Here is a 25,546-nt window from a genome sequence, read left to right as displayed (position 1 = left end):
AAAAGAAACTAGTTCTTGTCCCCCTCTTAATATACTTGTTTTGGATTCATAACAGGGGTCATGTTTTGTTTTATTCAACTATTTATTTTAACTTGTGTAAAACTCAAACAGCCTGTGTGGAGTTTGCATGTTCTCCCCATGCCTGCGTGGTTTACTCCAGTTTCTGCCGACATCCCCAAAACATGCATGGTAGGTTAATTGAAGACTAAATTGTCCATAGGTGTGCATGTTAGTGCGAATGATTGTTTGTTTGTATGTGCCCTGCAATTGGCTGGTTACCAGATCAGGGTGTACCCTATCTCTTGCCCAGAGTCAGCTGGGATAGGGTCCAGCACGCCCGCGACCCTACTGAGGATAAGCGTTACGGAAAATGGATGGATTGATAAAAATCTAAACTATATATATATTTTTTTCAGATCATTGTTGTTTTAGGTGACAATTATATGTTTTGAATATTTTATTTTAGCACTATCGCCTGTGGCGTGACCAACCTCGATAAATGGACCTTCAACTCATCGAAAAAAATATTTGCAGACCTTGGGGATGTATATTTCAGTACCCCAGATTTATCGCAACTTTCCAGCCTCTTCTATGACCTTTTTATTAGGTGTTTGTTAAGGCTGAATGTGTACTTGGACCTGGAAGCTGAAAATAAATTCCCTGCACTGGGCCCCATAAAGTTGTCCAAATCAGAATCTTAATGCGCAGTATAATCAGGATTTTGAGGAGGCATGACACAATTATGGGTGATGAACATTTCACCTGATAGTGGGCCAGGTAGTTCTGGTAGCATGCCATCACGTGGGGTTGTCTTGTTACTGGGCCAGGTTCTGCCGTCTTTTCGGCCTCCACCGAGCTCTCGTCCTCCATGGCCAGAGCAGATACAAAGGAGGCCTGGGATATGTGGCTTGGCAGAGGCTGGGAAGGCAGTGGGGGCAGCATTGGCGGCAGAGGCAGAGGACGGGGTTCAGTAATGAGCTCCCCATTGAGGACATAAGTGAGAGGACCTTCAACACTGTGGTAGATGGAGCTCCGGCTAAGCAAGATGAAAAATATTTAAGCATAAAGTTAAGTTACAATGGTAAAACATTTTATTTATTAAGTTGCATTACTGCCAAATTGTTATCAAGATTTCAATCTAATTAACTACTAATTTAATCAACTAATTAATGTGTGCTGTCATCACAGTCTCATCACATACGTAGCAGATAACACTTTGACTTTATCAATTTAAATGAAAGGCAAGCACCCAAGTAGAAGACTGTGAAAAATGTGACAGGTGGAGCAACAGGTTGGCGGTTCTCCCTTCAGTTTCCTCTTCAGACGGTAAAATGCATGCTCTATTGGGTTAAGGTCTGGTGATCGAATTGGCCAGTCTTCCACTTTCCTTCCACCGTCGCCTTTTTCCCCCTGATGAAGTCCTTTGTTATGTTGGCAGTCTGTTTTGGGTCGTCTTGTTGCATGATGAAGTGTTTCGTGATTAGTTTGGATGCATTTTTCTGTAAATTGCCAGACAAAATGGTTTTGTAGACTACATAATTCATTCTGCTGCTACCATCCTGAGTTACATTATCAATAATGACTAGTGAGCCCATTCCAGAAGCAGCTATGCAAGCCCAGGCCACGACATTACCTCCACCATGTTTCACAGATGAGCTCGTGTGTTTTGGTTCATAAGCAGATCCTTTCTTTCTCCATACCTTGGCCTTTCTATCACTTTGGTAGAGGTTAATCTTGGTCTCATCAGTCCAGAAAACATTGCTCCAAAACTTTTGTGGCTCATCTCTGTACTTCGATGCAAAATCCAAACTGGCCTTCCGATTCTTTTTGCTGCTGAGTGGTTTGCATCTTGTGGTATGGCTTAGATATTTCTTCTCTCAAAGTCTCCTTCGAAACGTGGATTGTGATATATTCACCCCTGGCCTGTGGAGGTTGGCTAACCCTTTTGTCTGGCAATTTACAGAAAAAGGCATCCAAACTAATCGGGAGAAGCTTCATCATGCAACAAGATAATAACCCAAAACAACAAAGGACTTCATCAGGGTGAAAAAGTGGAAGGTCTGAGACTGGCCAAGTCAATCACCGGACCTTAACCCAATAGAGCATGCATTTTACCTCCTGAAGAAGACTGAAGGGAGAAACCCCCAGAAACAAACAAGAACTGAATGAGGCTGCAGTAAAGGCCTGGAAATGCATTTCAAATGAAGAATGCAACAGTCTGGTGAAGTCAATGGGTCGCAGGCTTGATGCAGTTATTGCAAGTAAACGTTATTACACCAAATATTAAATGTTATTCACTTTAAGTTCATTTAATCATTTCTGTTCCAATACCTTTGCTCACTTGAAAAGCGGGTGGCTTCAAACAAAAGGTGCTCTGTCCTGAGTTGTTTAACACACCTACATGTAAATACCATGAAATGAAAGCTGGAATTCTGAACGTTTGTCTCACATTCATCTTTTGATCTGAAACCCAAATGTCTTCACTATACAACAAAAACAAAGGAATTGACCTTGCTGTTCCAATAAATTTGGATTGAATTGGATGCAGTTTGGCGATTGAATGCAAAAGTTAATAAACGGCATATGGCTTGCAAAACGGGTGGATTTCAAATCGCTGGCAGTGTGATGTAGTTTTGTCAATTAGTATCCAAGTACCTGCCCACTTAGTGGTTGGTACCCATCAACTCCACTCAGCTGAACGTTAACACGGCATTTCCGCAACAGTCGATGAAATGGCAAACCTTGCATTCATTGTCACCAGCGATGATCATCATGGTACCGAGCATAACCTCAAAAGATTTCTCTTTTATTTTGCACCCATGTCCCCTTTCAGATCACATTCCCTTTTAGTGGGCCAGCAATCCAACACTTGGTGAATTGTGCTTCACAATCATAGCAATACATCAACGGACGCGACGTCCCATGAACACTTGGCTGGCTCGAGCTTTTCGGTAGGTTCAGTTCCAATGAATGGGAGCGGAGGACCTGTCTAACCTCAAAATGTCCCTCACTTTTAATTTTGAACAACATCCCCTTTCAGCTCACGTTCCCTATTAGCGGGCCAACAATCCAATGCTTGGTGAATTGTGCTTCACAACGACTGCAACGAGGGACTGGTTTCCCGCTGGCCACTGTGGGCACTCGTCACGGGCTGCCAGAGTCGCGCGACTAGAATGGTAAGTAGAACTGAGAAGAAAAAACAAAACATTGGAACCTGCCAGGGTGAATTGACGCACGAGCCGTGGCCTACAGCACATAATCGCCGGATGCGAGCAAGCAGACGACCAGCTGAAGGGGACTGAAGTGGGAGGAGCATATCAATGTGGTGCAAATTAAGCAGAGGTATGTTCAACATGTATAAATAACCCTGCGATCAAACTCTTGCGAAGGGCCCGAGTCTGAACGTTGCATAAATGCTCGGCCGCCCCAACCTTCCTTGCAAAGCAGACGTCATGATATGGACCAATCAGAGGCAAGCTGTTTTCCATATCTAAATTGGGGAAGACGAGCGATCCAATCCGCACAAAGCTCATTGGCAAGTCTTGTAATAATGAGAAATCCGATCATCTCAAATGCCAGACGGAAAAGACCAATTAGCTTGAAAAAGGATATTTTGGGTATTTGCAACTAAAAATATCATGCAAACAAGATAAAAAGGACAACAAAGGTTACAAAAATTAAATTAAAAAAATATTATTGAAGGGGACCTTGAAATATGTAATTTTAAGTGTCATCAATTCACATAAATTGCATTATTACCTCATTTCCCTGACAGCCTGTCACATCGATTTTGTCTGTACAATTAGCATCAATTAGCAATACAGCCATAACATTAAATTCCCCTGTGAACCTTTTTATTTATTTCTAATATTTTATGCTTTTTCACAACCAACATTGTCCCAGGTTATCGCGCTACTCTTTAAACTGCATACACTCCTTGAAGTCTCGGCGCCCTTTACACAATGGTCATTGCACCGGACTATTGCAATATTAGTCATTCGAACTGCTCTAAGTGCTACGGGACTGCATCTTTTGCACAATTGTCAAAATAAAAAATTAAAAATGTACCGGCATTACCAGATAACTATTAACCCTTTATTGCTCAGTGACTGTTTTTTGTCAATGTCTTTATGTCTCAAAACTGTTCTCTGTCAATTGACTGTCTGTTGTCGTACAAGAGCGGCTCCAACTACCGGAGACAAATTCCTTGTGTGTTTTTTGGACATACTTGGCAAATAAAAATGATTCTGATTCTGATTACACAGACTGCTGCAACAGCAGAAACATTGCATGGTGTTGAATTGGTTATACTTACGATTACTGTACACTGATCAAAAAATTAATAACTTTGTTTACACTGGAGGTAATAGAAAATGACAACATGTTTGGAAAAGAAAAGTGATATCCAATTTTCACGGCCAACATGCAGTTCATGTTGTGGCAGCTAATGGGTCATACATATTTACGCTCCAATCCGACATCCCTTCTCTCCGGCTTGATCGACTCAAAGTAATGAATAACAGCTGTTAAGCAATGGACGGTTCAAAGTCTGCACTAAAAGGGGATTAAAACATAAAAGTGTCATTATCATGATTACAAAATAGACCAGCCAAAAATGTATGTATGCTGTGAATTGTGTATTCAATATATTTAACAAGTATTATTCTCATGCAGACGGCACGGTGAGGACTGGTTAGCACATCTGCCTCACAGTTCTGAGTACCGGGATTCAAATCCCGGCCTCGCCTGTCTGGAGTTTGCATGTTCTCTCTGTGCCTCTGTGGCTTTTCTCCGGGCACTCCGGTTTCCTCCCACATCCCAAAAACATGCGTGGTAGGTAGATTGAAGACTCTAAAATTTAGAGTCTAAATTGACCGTAGGTGTGAATGTGAGTAGCAATGGTTGTTTGTTTATGTGCCCTGCGATTGGCTGGCGACCAGTGTGTACCCCGCCTCTCGCCACAAGATAGCTGGGATAGGATCCAGCATGCCCGTGACCCTTGTGAGGATAAGCGGTCCATAAAATGGATGGATGGATTATTGTCGTGCAAGTAAGGATTGCTTGCCGTTATGCAATGTTTTCCAATTTGAAGGTACTCAAACTGTGAGTTTATAAACTATAAAATCTGGGAATGTTTTTTTACAGTCAAATGAAATTTAATAATTCAACTGCTCTGACAGGTGAAAATCTTTTTCATGTTACAATGTGCTGTTTAGACACACTCAATATCCTGGCTCAACACTTAACCTTACTTTAAGTCTTTCCCTCTGTTCTAATGTCCTAATTGTCTAGGCTTCCTGAAAAGCACCACTGAAGCAAGTAGTCGAGTAGCTTGCATTACTTTTAATTATAGGATCGAGCTGACCTGTAGTTGTCCATGTAATAAGGAGGCTGTGGTGGTTGCTGCATCTGTTGCCTTCTCCTCTTTTTCCGCCCCGGGTACGTCCCTGGACCCTCATCAGCACTGCTGATCGGTTCAAACTCTTCAGCGGCAGAGAAGTAGGCTTCGCTGTCAGCAACCGACATGCTGGAGTCTGCGGATCGGTACTGATGGAAGGTGTTGGAGTCAGCTGAGGGTGTAAAGGGGAAGGAGCCATAGCTTCGACGTTGACGTGGTGAATCCAGGACGTTCTCGTCACTGCGGGAAACATCAACGCTGAACTGGACACCTCCAGGCAACACTGGGGGAGGCCTGTCATTGAAAACAGCAGCTGACAAGCTCTTGGTGCTGCCTAATCGACTAGAGTGTACTGAGGACTGGCGCTTGATGGGAGAGCAAAGGGGTGAGCGCACGGAGGTGCGTTCCTGGGAGTTGTTGGGTGAAATGGGTGAGCCCTCCGGAATATCACTGAAAGTACTGTAAGAGTCACAGGCACAAGTGGCACATTTAAAGAAAACCAAAATAAATGTGTAAATCTGGAAATCACACTGCAGTGCTAAAATTGATCAAATATTATACCTTCTTTAAACACATATCACAATCAAAAGCATTCTCCATGCTACTCACTCAACAGGACCTTTGCCATTCACAAGAAACATGCGTTGTTCAACGCTTGGCGAGGGGGTTTCCCTTTCTCCAGCCAGCAGGGGCAAGGCCGCACTGCAGGAACTATTCTCCTCAGAGGAGGAGGCAGAGCTGTGAGACCGTTGGGGTACCTGGAGACTAAGGTGCTGCTGACCACGCCTCTCAGGCACTTCAGGAGGGAGACAGGGTGAGTGTGTATCCGTTTTCAGCCCAACAACCCTTCCTGAAAAAAAAAAAAAAACATTGATTTGCACGTAACTAGAAAACAAGGCCTATTACACATAGTGCTGATAAAAGGTTTCCAGTATTTCTGAACGTATGGGAGCAGACATGAGTCTTCACGTATCACATTTAATGTTATCAATTCCTACCATCCACTTTGGGTGTTTCCTTGGTCATAATCCACTCTCCAGGCTGAAGCAAAGACTGCCCATAGCACATATCTGACTCAGTGCTAGAGGAAGAGAATGCAGATGAGGAGGAGGGTGTCATCTCTTCCAATTTGAAGAAGTCCAAACCCATATTGGTTCCTCCAAAAAACCTGCAGCCTCCAAGGCAGCCACAGCGATTCCTGCTGCGCTTGTTTCGAATACCAGCTTCTTCGGGCCACAGGAACCAGAGTCTTGAAAGAAGGATGAAGAAAACACATCAACTGCTAATCCATCTCAAAATAACAATAGTAATTCTGCAATGTTGAAAGGCTGCACTTGGCAGGCAAGCAGCAAATGACAGATTGTGTTTATGTACCTTTTGGTCTGTGTGTCATGTAGTTCCAGAAATTGCCTCTGGACTTCACATTTGGCTGAGTGGTCAGCGGCCAGGGCAATGTCTGCGGTGATGAGGTTCAGGTTGACTGAACCTGCCTCCAGCCAGACAGAGCGTCTCATCACTAGGGGCTGGCAGAGACTGAGTGGCTGACCTGGACCTTGCCCCTGCCCAGCTGGCAGCAGCCTGGTCGTCTCACTGTGCTGCTGTTGCTGCTCGATGTACTGTTGGATGTTTAGGTCTTGCACCACAGCGCTGATGCCCTCTCCCACTGCCTGGTTATGTAGGTTGCAGTTGGCCACACGTAAAATACCCGTCTGGGAAAAAGTAGGATATTTTACAATGACAGATGTTTGTAGTGGGTGGGTTATAAAAAAATATTGGGACACTACAACTTCTTCAAAATATAGTTTTTTCTTTCTATGCAAAGTAAATGGACAACTAACTTTAAAAATGTGTGACAGTGGAGAGCGCTCTGTGGTATATTTCAAATTTAATAGAATAATAAGTGAGTGGCTAAATACTTTGATGTTAGCAGCGCAGCCATGTTCAACAATAAACAGGTCCACTCCGTCCATGGCCAGTCGCGTCATGGTGTACTTGATCTCCTCCGAAGTTCGACAGTGACCCGGCAAGCAAGTTAGCTAAAACACAACAATATAATTTATGGTTTACAGTGGTTGTGGCAAAGGACATACTAACTTTAAGGGTGAACACGCACAAGGAACAAGATAATTTGTTTGGGTGTATTACTATCATTGTTAAGCAGAATTCATCAAGCGTTGGATTATACGCCCACTACTCACAGGTCACAACCTCACAGAGGAGGGGATATGTCAAGTGGGTGAAGTAAAAGACAGGAGGATATTTTGTAGAGCTAAGAACGAGTGAGTGGTGTTTTGGATTCACTCACAAGTCCGCTTGAACAAAACAAATCCCGAATCATATATTGCGCAATCGATTCAAAACAAATCAAAGAATAACACAGCGCGTATTTTATACTGACGAGCGGCAATGCTGTGAAGCGACATAACTTCCTTTGTTTAAGTCCTCCGCCATCTTGACAAAGCACGCATGTGCATATGTGCAGTTGTACAGTTAGTAACTGAAGTCGATCTCTCCCCCGAGATGATAATCTCCGTAGAACGAGACATTCAATGGCCGTGTCAGAGGAGCTGCATGAACGTTCTTGGCAGACTGCGACTGCGGCAGATAAATTGGATGGTTATGTACGACTCATTCAACACATCGTGGCAGATTGACGAGAGCTAGCCAGCTACTGCTAACTAGCAGCTAAGATAACTCGCTGGCTTAGTAGAAGCAGATGTTCCCAGCCAGCCAGAATGAATTTTACGGGACAGAGACCGGCACGAAACAGACCACGGCCACAATGCGGCAAGGGACCCTGGTTAAAGTAAGCCATTTTAAACTAAAAAGAAGTGTTTTAGCTATTTCCGGAGGGAAAAGCGGTTGCTAAAACTCACTGGACAAAAAGTGTCAGCTTTCTTTTCTGTTATTGTGAAAAAAAAATCTTATGGCCCAAAACAAACTGCGACCAGGACTTAACCAGGGAGCTATAGATAGTTTTCAAATGATCAAATTGGATTTTTCAATTTGACCAACGAATGTTTTTATTTCGGAATAGTACAAGGAGGAACAATTCTATTGTGATTTGCTAGTCATTCATTAGTTATTTCCCACCATAACTTGCTAATAATTTTTTTTTTTAAATCAGACATTGTGATTTTCTGGATTTTTTTCTCATGCTGTCTCTTGTAAGTGAGGTATACCTATGATAAAATTTACATGCCTCTCTCATCTTTTTAAGTGGAAGAACTTGCGCAATTGGTGGCTGACTAATTACTTTTTTGCCCCACTTTATTTTGAAAACGGGTTCATTCAATCACTGCAACATAAATGGCTCACGACATTCATCTCTCACACACATTTTGGCAACAGTGACGGCAGTTACATTCAACATTATAAATATAGTTACGTATCATTGTAAAACACAACACATGTATGCTGTATTTGCACGGCTTGTGGCAGCGGCCAAGGCAGCTCGCTGGCTGGCTCTCTCCCGGAAACGCACTTCCAGCAGTGTGAAAGCGTATTTTACAACGCCATCCTCCACAAAATGGGCCCAAACACAGCAGAATTCTGACTCAAAAATACATAGGAATTTCTACAAAAATAAATAGAAGCCATTAACAGTATTCCTCAACTCCTCTGAGTTTGGCAGGTGATGAAAAGTTTAAGCTTTGCACATGACGCACCAGTGTTGTCGCTCAGTAATTTTTGCTGAGATGAGTGGGCATGTAGCAACCAGGAAGTGGGCGGGTACTTAAATAATGAGTTAACGTTTTATGTCACGAATACACTGGAATCTGAGCCGCTCATTTTGCAAGCCAGTCAAAGTGGTGTGAAAAGTGTTTTTGCTTGCCCATGGCAAACTTGAGCTTGCCCTTTTCGGTCAAGTGCACCTAAATGTTTGCTAAATCTCATGGTTCGGTTTTATCACAGTGTTAATCTCACAGCACGACAATTATTGCGGTATTGTTGGAAAGCTCACGGTATTGCAGGTAGGTTGACAGGACAGGTAGAACAAAGAGGTGAAAGCACGAATAAAAAACGCGCGTTTCCCCACAGGTTTTGGTGAAAAAGACATCTTCACATTATATATTATCGTGCACTTCTACCCCTGTCCATCCAATGTTTACATTAATATACAGTAACTCCAAAATGCCTCCTGATTTCTTTTCTTTTTTTTTTGCATGTTTGTCACAGTTAAATGTTTTCAATCAAACAAAATTTTAATGAGTCAAAGACAATAAGTAAACGCAAAATGCAGTTTTTAAATGGTTTCCTTATCAAGGGAGAAAAAAAAAATCAAACCTACAGGGCCCTGTGTGAAAAGTGTTTGCGTTTGTTTACTTGTGTTGACTTTGACATAACTGTGGTTTATCATACCTGAGTTCAGGTTCTTTAGCCACACCCAGGCCTGATACTGCCACAACTGTTCTCAATCAAGAAATCATTTAAATAGGACCTGCCTGACAAAGTGAAGTCGACCAAAAGATCCTTAAAAGCTAGACATCATAATGAGATCTAAAGAAATTCAGGAACAAATGAGAAAGAAAGCAATTGAGATCTATCCGTGTGGAAAAGGTTATAAAGCCATTTCTAAAGCTTTGGGACTCCAGCCACAGAACCACAGTGAGACCCATTATCCACAAATTGCAAAACCATAGAACAATGGTGAACCTTCCAAGGAGTGGACAGCCCGCCCAAAATTACCCAAAGAGTACAGCGATGACTCATCCAAGAGGTCACAAACGACCCCACAACAACATTCAAAGAACTGCAGGCGTCACTTGCATCTGTTAAAGTCAGTGTTCCAAAATACAGTGATCCAAAACACATCAGCTTGTACAACACTGATCAGCTGAAGAACAACAAAATGAAGACTTTGGAGTGGCCTAGTCAAAGTTCTGACCTGAATCCTATTAAGATGCGTGACATGACCTTAAAAAGGCAGTTCATGCTTGAAAACCCTCCAATGTGGCTGAACTACAACAATTCTGCAAAGATGAGTGGGCCACAATTCCTCCACAGCGCAGTAAGAGACGCATTGCAAGTTATCGCCAACGCTTGACTGCAGTTGTTGCTACTAAGGTTGGCCCAACCAGTTATTAGGTTTAGGGGCCAATCACTTTTTCACACAGGGCCATATAGGTTTGGACTTTTTTTCTCCCTTAATAATTAAAAAAAAAACATTTAAAAACTGCATTTTGTGTTTACTTGTGTTGTCTTTGACTAATATTTAAATTTGTTTGATGACGAGGAAACGATGGGGGTCGCCACAGCGTGTCATCCTTTTCCATGTAAGCCTATCTCCTGCATCCTCCTCTCTAACACCAACTTCCCTCATGTCTTCCCTCACTACATCCATCAACCTTCTCTTTGGTCTTCCTCTTATTCTCTTGCCTGGCAGCTCCATCCTCATCATCCATCTACAATATACTCACTCTCTCTCCTCTGGACGTGTCCAAACCATCGAAGTCTCCTCTCCCTAACTTTGTCTCCAAAACATCGAACCTTGGCTGTCCCTCGATGAGCTTATTTCAAATTTTATCCAACCTGGTCACTCCTAGAGCAAACCTCAACATCTTAATTTCCGTCACCTCCAGCTCTGCTTCCTGTTGTCTCTTCAGTGTCTCTAATCCGTACATTATGGCTGGCCTCACCACTGTCTTATAAACTTTGCCCTTCATCCTTGCAGAGATTCTTCTGTCACATAACACACCTGACACCTTCCTCCACCCTTTCCAACCTGCTTGGACCCATTTCTTCACTTCCTGACCACACTCACCATTGCTCTGGACTTTTGACCCCAAATATTTAAAGTCCTCCACCCTTGCGATCGCTTCTCCCTGTAGCCTCACTCATGCACATATATTCTGTTTTACTTCGGCTAATCTTCATTCCTCTCGTTTCCAGTGCACGCCTCCATCTTTCTAACTTCCTCCACCTGCTCCCTGCTTTCACTGCAGATCACAATGTCTGCAAACATTCCAGTCTAACTTCATCTGTCAGCCTATCCATTACCACTGCAAACAGGAAGGGGCTCAGGGCTGTTCCCTGATGCAGTCCCACCTCCACCTTAAACTCCTCTGTCACACGTACAGCACACCTCACCACTGTTCTGCTGCCCTCATACATGTCCTGTATTATTCTAACATACTTCTCTGCCACTCCAGACTTCCGCATGCCGTACCACAGTTCCTCTCTGCGTACTCTGTTGTAGGCTTTCTCTAGATCCACAAAGACACTGTGTAGCTCCTTCTGACCTTCTCTGTAATATTCCATCAACATCCTCAAGCCAAATAATGCATCTGTGGTACTCTTTCTAGGCATGAAACCATACTGTTGAGGAAATGACGAGGAAACACAAGTGTGACAAACATGCAAAAAAATTAGAAATCAGGAATGGTGGGGGAAAATACTTTTTCACACCACTGTAGATGTAAAAAACAAGGGCACAGACTAATTTTGACCTATGTTATGTATAAAGCAGAAGAATCTTTATTTTATTCTGTTGGCATGAGACCTTTAAAAAAAAATTACATCTGCACAAAAAGTATCATCCATATGACACAACTAGCTAATGTATAGAGTAAAGCTGGACAGGTGGAGAAGAAGGACTGAGAAAAAAAAAAAAAAACACTAAATAGTCCACATATTTTATGGAAAGCAAAATACCTTAGCGTCACAGATGCGCCGATCAACGCCGTGCTGGCAGATGATCGAGGGCTTTGGATGTTCGAGCTGGAACTCACGGGACATCACATGGAAAACGAAATACTCCCCCCACTCTATCAGACTGGCCACCTAAAAAAACAGAAAATGACAGATCACAATTACAAATTACATAAAATATTAACTCCAAGAACAAGTTTATTTTTTTAAGAGTTTGAACTGAAATTATATGTAACCCTTTTATAACACACAAGACATCAGTCCACCATAGAAGAACTGGGTGGTGTTTTCTACTGCTGTGTGCTAATCTGCTCGTTACACACTTCAGTAACAATTCAAAATAAAATCTGATTTAAATCATTATCTGTAAAGTCGAGAATGGTTTTCAGGGCTGGAAGTTAACTTTTCAGGCTCGTGCCCTAAAATGTTTGCTTGCCCGTGGCAAACTTGAGCTTGCCCTTTTCAGTCAAGTGCACCTAAATGTTTGATATAGCTCAAGCTTTGGTTTTATCACGGTATTAATCTTACAGCACGATAATTATTGCGGTATTGTGGGAAAGCTCACGGTATTGCAGGTAGCTTGACAGACCAGGTAGGACAAAGAGGTGAAAGCAGGAATACCGAAAAACCTCTCTTTTTCTTGCTCGCCGAGTCCTTCTCAATAGGCTTCAGTAGTTTCTGTGCGTTTCCCCACAGGTGAAAAAGACATCTTCACATCATATATTACTGGGCAATTCTATCCTCGTCCATCCAATGTTTACATTGATATACAGTACCCCGAAAACGCGAAAACTGTCCATTGAGATATTGTCTGTTCACTAATTTAACAGATTTTTTTTGTCATAACATTAAAAATTGCTGCTATTCTAACTTACATTAAAAATAACTGCCAACTAACACTGATTTTTTTTTGCTTGAGTCCAAATATTCAAGTCAATTCAGAAAGGCAGTACCACTCTTAAAGACAACACAGGTTAAACAGCCAAGTAACAAATAAAATAACCATGGGAATCATACACATTTTCTTTTCCTCCGCTTAGTGGAAAAAAAAAATATATATATTTTTTTCTGAAAAGCCTCTGTGATATGTTTCTATTTCAAATGTACTGTAGAAATTATATTTTAAGAGAGGGAAGTATGTAAGATGATTTATTTTTGCAGTGATATGGAGTGGACCCCGGGTACTCCGGTTTAATTAAAAACTCTAATTTGCACGTAGGTGTGAATGTGAGTGTGAATGGTTGTTTGTTTATATGTCCCCTGCGATTGGCTCGCGACCAGTTCAGGGTGTACCCCGCCTCTCACCCAGAGTCAGCTGGGATAGGCTCCAGCATGCCTGCGACCCTAGTGAGGATAAGCGGAACGGAAGATGGATGGATGGATGCAGTGCCCCCATTTTATTATTTCATTTTTTTAAACTAATGGAATGTAATCACAGAGGTATATATTTTAATGGGAGTTAGAATAATTTTTCCCTTACCCTTTCGGCGCACTAGTACATCACTAAAGAGTGATACTGTTATAATATGCTAATATACTCGGCGGAGGAGAAGGTGCGGCTGCGGCGGCGATATATGGCGATCTGAGTCACGGGGTTTCCCGGTGGCGGCACGACCCCAGAGCCGTTTTTACTTTCCTTTTTTTTTTTCCTTTTTTTACTTTCCTTTTCCTTTCCGTAACAATAGCGACCGTGGAACAGTGTCTGCGAGAACAAATGGACCTAGATGACCAGATGATGCGTTTAATTATGCTGCAAAATCGATCAAGGCGGCGGCGCCATAGGTGGTATGTGGAACCGAGAGGAACGCTGAGTACGTCATCACAGCATGTGACCTAAACGGACCAATCACGAGAGAAGATGTCCGTAGCATTCTACGCGCAGCCAAATTTTTTGCCGTGTGCGTGTCAAGCTACGTAGTGGGGCCATGCGGTTCAATGCGTTGGTCACGTGATGCAACGCGGGCGCTGTCGGCCGCGCAAGCGCGGGAGTATAAAGAGGTCTTAACGCACTCCTTTCAAGTCGGCGGTCATGCAGGCCTGTCAGCCAATCAGTGTATTTCTTTAGGCGTACACACATGGTCACATGGGTTACGCGTCCAATCGGGTTAGTTTACACTCAAATGAGGAAGAGAACCGCTCTAGCTGCCTGGCTAAGAGGCTTGGCTTGGTATAGATGGCACAAAACTACATTTTAAGCACAATGGCTCATTATTTTATGCTGAGACAAGGCCAGGGCGATAGAGGCACTAATTTTGCGATATTGTGAATATTGTATGTTTTGCTAGCTTGCCCGTGACTATTTCTGACTTGCCCCACGGGGGTCAATCGGTAAACTTCGAGCCCTGGTTTTATGATGGCGACAGTTTGGAATGTGATATGAATTATTCCAAAACCACCACCTTCACAAAACGGATTATGGTCCAACTTCGAGGTACCACTGTATTTAACAATATTGCCATTTGATTTTCTAGGCAAGGCAACACAAGCCAGCTTTATTTTTATAGCGTACTTCAAACACAATGTACCTTAATGTGGTTAAGATGATTAAAAATACAACAGCATTTAAAAACAAAGCACAATTAAAAAAAAAGTACAGAGAGACAGTTAATTTATAATAGAACATACAGTGCAAATAAAAGATAAATAAACTCATTTTAAAGTGCTTTAATTGAGCTCAATATAAGCATGAGAAAAAAAACATTTTTAACATGGATTTTAAAACACTCACACTTGAACAGAACATCTCCAGAACATCATATAAGAACACATACACACCTGTGGAACAGTCACTCTGCCAGTGAGACCCCCTGCCTGCATATCGATGAGCCAGGCGTATTCAAGGGTGTCACTTCCTACTGGCAGCCCCTGTGCAGAGAACATGGCATGCGCCCTCATCTGCAGGCCCGACAGGCTAAGGTGGCCATCCCTCAACACCCCGTCCACTATGGGACGCTGTGACGCAAGGAAGAAAAAAAAAAGACAAATAGTAATTTTCATCGATACAAGGTTAATCATATACAGAACATTATGTTTAAAATGACATTCATCTGTGATTTCCTAATAGTGAACCCTTAGTAACAGTGAAGACCTGCAACAAATGCCACAAAATGGAGGCAAAGCACTACTTTTGTTCCTCAACCCACTTCAACATAGTTCCTTGGCACCAAGATGCCACAAAATGGCGACAAAGCAATTGTTCAAAAGTCCACATTGTTGGTCCAATCTCAGCAAAAAAATTTGTATTGGATTGGACTGGATCTAAAATCTCATATTTTACCAGTTTTATATAAGCAGTCCATTCCATGCCAGGGTTAGCATTGTTCATTCACCACCTCGCCAATGGCTAATTGAAACAGGATGTGGCGAACCAAATATTGCCATCGTTCGCCATGCTCCCAAGTAAAAATTGCCTGCGTCAAAAGCCCTTTCTGATAAAAGTTAAACGTGAGCACGCTCATTCTACCGTGTGTGAACGGTTTTAGTGGTTTAGTTTTTTCCATTTCGTGAAATGCGACAATCGGCCATCCAGCCACTGCGGGCCAAGCAGTCAGGCTCACGGGTGTTCCCAGCTGCGGGGAGCAGCGCATCGGGTAAGACAACACTCGATGCCGCTTGGCATGGTACCGTAATTTCTCATGTACAATGCGCACCCATGTATAATACGCAACCCCAAAGTTGACCTCAAAATTCTGGAAAACCCTTCTACCGATATAAAATTATTTTTTACAATGCATGATTTTGCTTCTATTCATATGATCAATCATGAAGTATTATCGGTATTTAAGTAGGTATTAAGTAATAAGTATGTTGTTAGCTTTTTCAAATAATTATTCTGAAGTTAATTTTATTTGAACATTTAATACTTTATTTTTATTTACTTGCTCTTATTTTGAAATTCACAGCCCTACTTTTATTTAGTAAATGATAACACACAAACAGTTGAGCTCATATGTTTGATTACCTGGGGAGAATTTGTAAGATGGGTACCATTCTTTAAAGAAAACATGAAGGGCCAGGCGAAACACAGTTTTATTTTAATGGGATTCAAATTAAACTGTCAAGCATTTCAGAAAAGCATTATTATCAAACAAATCATAACCATACAGAAATTAACGATCGTTGTTGTTGTTCAGTCATCAGTCGTATTTAAAAAATAAATAAATAAATATTTCAAAAATTCTGCCAGGGTATGTAAACTTATGAGCACAACTGTACATATTATGCAGTCATACCCCTGTCATATTGGAATGAAAGTGTAGGCTACACCTTTTTCATAGCTTCTAGGTGGCGCTGGCATATTAGAATGAAAATGTACACCTTTCTCATAACCACTCGGTGGTGGTGGCATATTGAAATGAATGTGTACCGTTTTTTCATAACCTCAAGATGGCGGGATACATTTATAAAATGGAAACTTTTTTTTCTTTTCCCCCAATACCTATGTATAATGCGCGATTTATGACTTTTTGGGGGCGGTACGCATTATACACGAGAAATTACAGTAGTTTTAATTGGGCCGATTTTGTTGAAGCTTTTCGGCTTCCCTTGTCACCACATGAACATGTGATGTTGTGGCTAACTATACACAAGTGTGGCAAGGAGATTTTTATACCGTTTAGCCACATTAGCTGAGAGGTGTCATGACCCAGGGCCAACCCTGCATGCTCTGCTCCAGCACTTCTATCGAGCAGTGCGCGGACGGCATGCAGAGCCCACGTGATCGCAACAATAAGTTGCTCAGGTGCTAGCATAGTACAACCCCAATTCCAATGAAGATGGGACGTTGTGTTAAACATAAATAAAGACAGAATACAATGATTTGCAAATCATGTTCAACCTATATTTAATTGAATACACAACAAAGACAAGATATTTAATGTTAAAACTGATAAACTTCATTGTTTTTAGCAAATAATCATTAACCTTTATGGCTCCGACACGTTCCAAAAAAGCTGGGACAGGGTCATGTTTACCACTGTATTTTTCTTTTGTTTTAACAACATTCAATAAATGTTTAGGAAATGAGAACACCAATTGTTGAAGCTTTGTAGATGGAATTCTTTCCCATTCTTGCTTGATGTACAGCTTTACCTGTTCAACAGTCCGGGGTCTCCGTTGTCGTATTTTATGCTTCATAATGCGCCACACGTTTTCAATGAGACAGGTCTGGACTGCAGGCAGGCCAGTCTAGTACCCGCACTCTTTACTACGAAGCCACGCTGTTGTAACACGTGCAGAATGTGGGTTGGCATTGTCTTGCTGAAATAAGCAGCGGCGTCCATGAAAAAGACGTGGCTTGGATGGCAGCATATGTTTCTCCAAAACCTGTATGTACCTTTCAGCATTTATGGTGCCTTCACAGCTGTGTAAGTTACCCATGCCATTGGCACTAACACAGTCCCATACCATCACAGATGCTGGCTTTTGAACTTTGCGTCTATAACAGCCCGGATGGTTCTTTTCCTCTTTGGCCCGGAGGGCACGACACCCACAATTTACAAAAACAATTTGAAATGAGAATTCGTCGGACCACAGAACACTTTTCCACTTTGCATCAGTCCATCTTAGATGAGCTCGGGCCCAGAGAAGCCGGCGGCGTTTCTGGGTGTTGTTGATAAATGGCTTTTGCTTTGCATAGTAGAGTTTCAAGTTGCACTTACGGATGTAGGGCCAAACTGTATTTACTGATATTGGTTTTCTGAAGTGTTCCTGAGCCCATGTGGTGATATCGTTTACACAATGATGTCGCTTTTTGATACAGTGCCGTCTGAGGGATCGAAGGTCATGGGCATTCAATGTTGGTTTTCGGCCTTGCCGCTTACATGCAGTGATTTCTCCAGATTCTCTGAACGTTTTGATGATATTATGGACCGTAGATGATGAAATCCCTAAATTCATTGCAATTGTATGTTGAGGAACATTGTCCTTAAACTGTTCGACTATTTTCTCACGCACTTGTTCACAAAGAGGTGAACCTCGCTCCATCTTTGCTTGTGAATGACTGAGCAATTCATGGAAGCTCCTTTTATACCCAATCATGGAACCCACCTGTTCCCAATTAGCCTGTTCACCTGTGGGATGTTCCACGGGCATTCCTCAACTTTCTCAGTCTTTTTTGCCACCTGTCCCAGCTTTTTTGGAACATGTTGCAGCCATAAAATTCCAAGTTAATGATTATTTGCTAAAAACAATAAAGTTTAACAGTTTGAACATTAAATATATTGTCTTTGTACTGTGTTCAATTAAATATTGGTTGAACATGATTTGCAAATCATTGTATTCTGTTTTTATTTCTGTTTAACACAACGTCCAAATTTCATTTGAATTGGGGTTGTAGTAAGGAGTAAGAGTGAATGCTGCTTGCTTAGTTTATTGAAACTCCAGTTGAAGTTCACTGGAAAACAAAACTCACATAACAAAAAAATTCAACCTGTTAAATGTTCAAATATTTCTTTGTATTTGTTCACAAAACTCGCTAGCTCAAAGCTAAAACACAATGAATAAAAGACACCATTGATGAACTAAGGACAAATTTAGCATCAAACTGAATTGAACTCGCGACACTGACAGTATATCTCAAAATAATGAATATTGGCACACAAACGCTGTATAAACACATACAAATAGGCATTATAACAATACTCTGGCATATACAGTGCCACCAGAAAGTATTCACACCCGTTCACCTTTTCCACATTTTGCTATGTTACAGACTTATTCTAAAGCTGAATTGAGTATCGTTTTCTTTTTTTTTTTTAAATCTATATAACATATCCCAAAATGACAAAGTAAAAACATATTTTCAGACAGCTGTGCAAATTTATTGAAAATGTAAACATTTAAACATAATAGGTACAGAAGTATTCACAACCTTAATATTTTGTTGAAGCACCTTTGGCAGAAATCACAGCCTCAAGTCTTGACGAGCTTGGCACACCTGTTTTGGGGCATTTCTCTTCTCTGCAGATCCTCTCAAGGTCAGTCAGGTTGGATAAAGAGCTTCGGTGGACACCCATTGTTAGGTCTTTCCAGAGATGTTCGATTGGATTCAAGTCCGGGCTCTGGCTGGGCCACTTAAGAACATCCCACAGGTTGCTCCTGAAGCCACTTTTTATCTTGGCTGTGAGCTTTGGGTCATTGTCGTGTTGGAAGGTGAATTGATGCCCGAGTCTGAATTCCAGAGCACTCTGGAGCAAGTTCTCGAACAATTTCTCTATATTTGGCAGCTGTCATCTTACCCTCTATCCGGACTTTCTGACTTGTCACCCAGTTCCTGCAGCAGAAAAACATCCCCACAGCATGATGCTGCCACCACCATGCTTCAGGGTGGGGATGGTGTTAGCCAGGTGATGCCTCTTCTTCTCCAGACATGACGCTTGCAATTCAGGCCAAAAGGTTTTATTTTGGTTGCATAAGACCAGAGAATTTTGTTTCTGCAGGTCTGAGAGACGTTTCCTTTTGGCAAACTCCAAGCGGGCTGCCATGTGCCTTTTCGTGAGAAGTGGTTTCTGTCTGGCCAATCGATCATAAAGGCCTGATTGGTGGAGTGCTTTAGCAAGATTTGACCTTCTGGATGGTTCTCCTATCTCAGCAAGGGAACACTGGAGTTGACCTCAAAATTCTGAAAAACCCTTCAACATAATACATGATTTTGCTTCTACCCATATGATCAAAACATTAAGCATTATCTGTATTTTGTTAGGTTTTTCAAAGAATTATACTTAAGTTGTTTTCTCCGGGGACTCCGGTTTCGTCCCACATCCCAAAACCATGCACGGTAGGTTAATTGAAGACCCTAACTTGCCCGTAGGTGTGAATCAGAATCAGAATCATCTTTATTTGCCAAGTATGTCCAAAACACACAAGGAATTTGTCTCCGGTAGTTGGAGCCGCTCTAGTTCAACAGACAGTCAATTTACAGAACACTTTGGAGACATAAAGACATTGACAAAAAACAATTGTGCAAAAAGATGCAGAGTCCTCTAGCACTTAGAGCAGTTCGAATGACTAATATTGCAATAGTCCGGAGCAATGACCATTGTGCAAAGGGCGCTGAGACTTCAAGGAGTGTATGCGGTTTAAAGTGACGAGTAGTGCGGTAACCTGGGAGAATGTTGGTTGTGCAAAAGTTACAGATACTCCTCAATCAGTGTGCAAATGGAGCAGATGCTACTCTGGCATGAGTGGCCAGAATATGCAAATAGTGCAGCATGGCGAGACAACTACAGTGAGTGCACGAGTAATACATAATTGGCCCCACAGAAATGTGACAACGAACTCAAGTCAAAAAATTGCCAGCTTGTTGTAATGGAATTATAGGTTAGCTGTTTAAGAAGTTGATCGCAAGAGGGAAGAAGCTGTTGGAATGTCTACTAGTTCTAGTTTGCATCGATCGGTAGCGCCTCCCTGAGGGAAGGAGCTGGAAGAGCTGGTGACCGGGGTGCGCAGGGTCAGAGAGGACTTTGCACACCCTTGTCTTAGTTCTGGCAGCGTGCAAGTCTTCAATGGTAGGTAGGGGGGTACTGACAATCCTTTCAGCAGTTTTGATTAGTCCGTTGCAGTCAGAGTTTGTCCTTTTTTGTAGCAGCACCAAACCAGACTGTGATGGAAGAACACACGACTGATTCGATGACCGCTGTGTAGAACTGTCTCAGCAGCTCCGGTGGCAGGCCGTGCTTTCTCAGAAGCCGCAGGAAGTACATCCTCTGCTGGGCCTTTTTGAGGACGGAGTTGATGTTGGTCGCCCACTTCAGGTCCTGAGAGATTGTAATTCCCAGGAACTTGAAGGTCTCGACGGTTGACACAAGGCAGCTGGACAACGTGAGGGGCAGCTGTGGCGAAGGATGCCTCCTGAAGTCCACGATCATCTCTACAGTCTTGAGCGTGTTCAGCTCCAGGTTGTGTCGGCCGCACCACAGCTCCAGCCGCTCCGCTTCCTGTCGATATGCATACTCGTCACCGTCCTTGATGAGGGCGATGATAGTGGTGTCATCTGCAAACTTCAGGAGTTTGACAGTCGGGTTCGCTGAGGTGCAGTCGTTCGTGTAGAGAGAGAAGAGCAGCGGAGAGAGGACACAACCTTGGGGCGCACCAGTGCTGATGCTGCGTGTGGATGAGGTGGCCTCCCCCAGCCTGACCTGCTGTGTCCTGCCCGTCAGAAAGCTGTAAATCCACTGGCAGATGGCAGGTGAGACGCTGAGCTGGAGAAGCTTGGATGGAAGGAGTTCAGGGATGATGGTGTTGAACGCTGCGCTGAAGTCCACGAACAGGATCCTCGCGTAGGTCCCTGCACTGTCGAGGTGTTCTGATTAAGTGCAGTCCCATGTTGACTGCATCATCCGCAGACCTCTTCGCTTGATAGGCAAACTGCAGGGGGTCCAGCAGGGGACCTGTGACACTCTTGAGGTGGTCCAGCACGAGACGTTCAAAGGACTTCATGACCACAGACGTCAAAGCGACAGGCCTGTAGTCATTCAGACCCGAGATTGCAGGTTTCTTGGGGACTGGAATGATGGTGGAGCGCTTGAAACAGGATGGCACTTCGCACAGTTCCAGAGATCTATTGAAGATCTGAGTGAAGACTGGAGCGAGCTGGTCCGCGCAGACTTTGAGGCAGGATGGGGACACATGGTCCGGGCCTGCCGCTTTGTTAATCTTCTGTTGTTTGAAGATGCGTCTCACATCCTGTTCATGGATGGTTAACGCAGAAGTCAGAGGTGTGATTGTGGTCGCGGGTGCGGCCGGGTGGGTGTGTGGTGTGAAACTGTCCTTTTCAAATCTGCAGTAGAAGGTATTCAAGTCGTTGGCTAGTGTGCTATTGTTCTCAGCTTGGGGGGATCGTCGCTTGTAATTAGTCAGCGATTGGAATGCATGCCAGACTGATTTAGAGTCGTTTGCGCTAAACTGTTTTTCCAACTTTGCTGCATGGTTCCTCTTTGCAATGTTAATTTCTTTAGTCAGCTGGTTTCTAGCTCGATTATACAGGGCCCTGTCCCCGCTCTGATATGCGTGGCGAAGCTGCTTAAGTTTAGCAGTGAACCGCGGCTTGTTGTTGTTGAATGTGCGAAATTATTTTGTTGGTACACAAACCTCTTCACAGAAACTGATATAGGATGTGACAGTGTCCGTATAGTCATTCAATGCTGCCAGCTGAATTTTCAAAGACACTCCAATCTGTGCAGTCTAAACAGCTTTGAAGTTCCATCTTGGCTTCATTGGTCCACTTTTTGACTGTTTTCACTGTAGGCTTTGCACATTTAAGTTCTTGCCTGTTCGTCGGTATTAAGTGAATTAAGCAGTGCTCAGACGAGCCCAGGGCTGCACGAGGTATAGCACGGTATGCGTTTTTTACCGTAGTGTAGCAGTGGTCTAAAGTATTATTTTCCCTGGTAGGACAGTCGATGTGCTGCTTGTATTTAGGGAGTTCGTGGTTGAGTTTAGCTTTGTTAAAGTCCCCGAGAATAATGAGGGGTGAGTCCGGGTGTTTTTTTTCAATGTCACCTCCGAAGAGACACGCAATGTCACCTCCGAAGAGACACACTTAAGAAGCATAGTTTAAACTGCAAGCTATCAGTTACGCGGAGGAACATGAGAATCGAGCAGCCGCGAGAGAATTCAAGATCCACAAATCCATGGTTCGCAAGTGGAGGAAGCAGGAAAACGAGCTTCGCCAAGACAAGAAGACTGAGACTGCGCCTTTTAATGTGGTGTGCCCTATGGTCGTGAAAAAATGGTACTTTGATTTCTTACCTGGTAGTTGTCGCTGATAAAGATGTGAACAGATGACAGGAGTAGCTGAAGCATAGTCTCCTTGTAACCTTTTTTCATTTCGAAACATAGCCGCTCCAAGAAGCCAGATGGACCTTCTGGCCCCTCATTGCTACAGTGCTGACGAAACCCATGAAGACAAACATAAGAAAGATTCTTAGATTTCCACTACAGATCGATCCAAAAAAAAGACCTGTCTGAATAAAATGTTAAGCAAAACAAAAACGATACAAGGATGGCTTTACATTCTGGACAATTCCATCCATTATCACACGCTGTTGCTCTTATACCATATATTTTCTTTTAAATGTTGCGCTATCCTCTATTCTTTACTAAACTATTACATGTATAAATGACAGTCAATCTTACCATAGGCAGTCGACCATGGACTTTGTAGAGATTGATGAGTACAGTTATGTCCCAGGGCCGCAGGTCCAAGGGATGTATGTCTGACGTTTCCTTATGTCCATTATCTTCCATTCCCAGAGGGGACCAACCAAGGCCAGATGAGGAAGTGGACAAAACTGGACTTGACACTGTCTCTTCAAAGTCTGTGTACATGTCATCTTCACCAAAATAATTTTCCTGAGAACACAGTAGAAGATTGGACCTTAGAAGGTTACTTGATAAGACTATGGGTTTTACTTCAGATTCTATGACACTGTTTTACACAGAATCTTGATAAAACGCAACAACAAAACATTTTTAACAAAGTCAAACTCCCAGACAATATAAATTTATTTATACCTTGATGGAAATCAAAGCCCGAAGTAAAGGCCCATAGAGGATAATTTGAGAATCAGGAGACATTTCCATCTCCACATGAAGTCTGTCAGGGGGAAGCTCTGAGGGGTCGATTGGTATCCGGCCGTGGGCGGCTGAGGAAGAAGTGTAGTATGGGTGGGTGTGGTGTCCTGAAGTGTGTTCTGGAGGCCGTAAAGCTGACAGCATTGATTCCTCCATTTCAGACACTTCAGTTAGTAAAGATACATTAATAAATCACATAGGTTTTCAAAAGAATAAGAAATGTGTGGGACCATGCCAGAAAGCTTACATGACTGTTTGAGTTGCTCATCCGCTTTTTGGGGATAAATGGGATGCCATGTGTAATCAATGATGAGCAAGATGTTTGGTACACTCCAGCAGTCAACCCAACCAGCTCTGATGATGAGGAAACATATTCAGAACACTTCACAATGCCATGTTTAAAATTTGAAACATACGCTATGTTAAATCGTCAGATGACATAATTAATGAAAGCAGACCAGTTTAGCTATCACATAATAATAGTAATCTGAAAGTAGAAAGATGGTCTCTGATATTGTAAATCCTGTAAAAGTCTGAGCAGCTCTTTCAACTTGAAAACTTGAAATAGTGCAAAAACGTGAACATTTGCCATTGCAATTTATATCCCGATTTGAATAACCATAGCTGCATTTAATCTAATTCTAAAGAGTGGCTTTATTTATAAAACATTATTTTACATGATTATTTTTTTCTGGGTTTTTTTCGACATTTATCGACAATCGGGATTCTCAGACTTGGTTGCTTAAAAAAATATGCCTCAGGCCTGAACTAAAAAGAATTAGCAGGTTCAATGTACCAACCCTGGCAGCTAGTTAGTGAGTCACACAAGAACAAATCGACAACAGATCTAAAACTGCAGTATTATGCAAATAACTAATGGGCATGGGGCACTTCTTTAAGAAAAAGACAGTACTAAAATAGATTGTAATTTAATTGAAAAAAATAATAATTTTAATAAAATCCAAAAGGCAGTATTTCAAATGCCCTCTGTTCCCTTTATATATATTTCCATTGCGATAGGCGTGAGTCAAGTAATTAGCCCTTTTCTTTGCAACCATTTACACTTCTTTCCTACAACTCACTCTGCGTGGGTGATATTCCTCCATCGGGGCTTGGTGGGCTTAGGCGGCGGGGCACTTTGAGTTTCCCCTGGCATGAACATGTCTGGGGGCAGCTTGACATTCTGGTAATCTTTGGCAAGGGTGAGGAGGGGGTAGCGGCTGGGGTGGCACTCAGGCAGAGACAGTCGCATGTCTGTATCCTCCGCCTTGAAAGGTCAAGATGTACATGTACTTAGATCCACACAGTTGACGCCAATCTCTTGGACATAAAATACATCTGAATCTAAAAATATTTTATGAATACTACAGGCTGTATTTTTACTGCCAGCGAAGAGGAAAACTCCTTGCAATCGCTCACAAATAAAATTTTAGCAGACATACATTTAAATTATACCTTAAAAGAGGACTGACCTTTAAGCTGAAGCGGGTATGGCAGGTAGCTGGAACATACTCATTGAAAGGCAAAGTGAAGTCTATATTGAGCGTCTCACCACATGCTGCCAGATACACTGCAAAAAATAGATATTGTAAGGATTGGAGCAGTCTTACAGTACAACGTATCTTGACTGAATAGTCAAAAGCACTGCCATGGTCCTTCATTCCAGTACAAAAGAGGATTCATGTCATAGATGGCAGTAGTGCAAATATTAAAGAAAAGATACAGTTAGTTACAACATTGCAATACCCAACAGAGAATTTTGCCACGCTGGCACAATATAGTATGGTCACTATCAGGCAGTGAAGTTCAACACACTGGTCCTCTACCTATTCACGTTTTATTAATCAGTAATTAATCTACCCGCATTTTGTTTTTTGAAACCATTTCTCAGCTATTTGCTGAAAAACTGAAAACTGAAAATTA

At 42.4% G+C, this 25,546-nt stretch overlaps 1 protein-coding gene across 1 annotated transcript in view; it reads right to left on the bottom strand.

The window, feature by feature from the left end:
• Positions 1-25,546, bottom strand: part of kiaa1109 (KIAA1109 ortholog) — a 142,092-nt gene that overhangs the window by 94,936 nt on the left and 21,610 nt on the right. The window contains 14 exon segments of the mRNA XM_061695387.1: positions 763-1,036; positions 5,366-5,857; positions 6,008-6,248; positions 6,397-6,647; positions 6,773-7,107; positions 7,315-7,434; positions 12,053-12,181; positions 14,825-15,001; positions 22,799-22,936; positions 23,186-23,401; positions 23,564-23,787; positions 23,871-23,977; positions 24,706-24,890; positions 25,096-25,193. Coding sequence (XP_061551371.1) covers positions 763-1,036; positions 5,366-5,857; positions 6,008-6,248; positions 6,397-6,647; positions 6,773-7,107; positions 7,315-7,434; positions 12,053-12,181; positions 14,825-15,001; positions 22,799-22,936; positions 23,186-23,401; positions 23,564-23,787; positions 23,871-23,977; positions 24,706-24,890; positions 25,096-25,193 — 2,987 coding nt within the window.

Source organism: Phycodurus eques, chromosome 14, assembly GCF_024500275.1.
Source record: "Phycodurus eques isolate BA_2022a chromosome 14, UOR_Pequ_1.1, whole genome shotgun sequence".
Classification (NCBI taxonomy): domain Eukaryota; kingdom Metazoa; phylum Chordata; class Actinopteri; order Syngnathiformes; family Syngnathidae; genus Phycodurus; species Phycodurus eques.
Note: the sequence above shows the minus strand (reverse complement) of the source record. Positions and strands in the feature narration are given on the sequence as shown.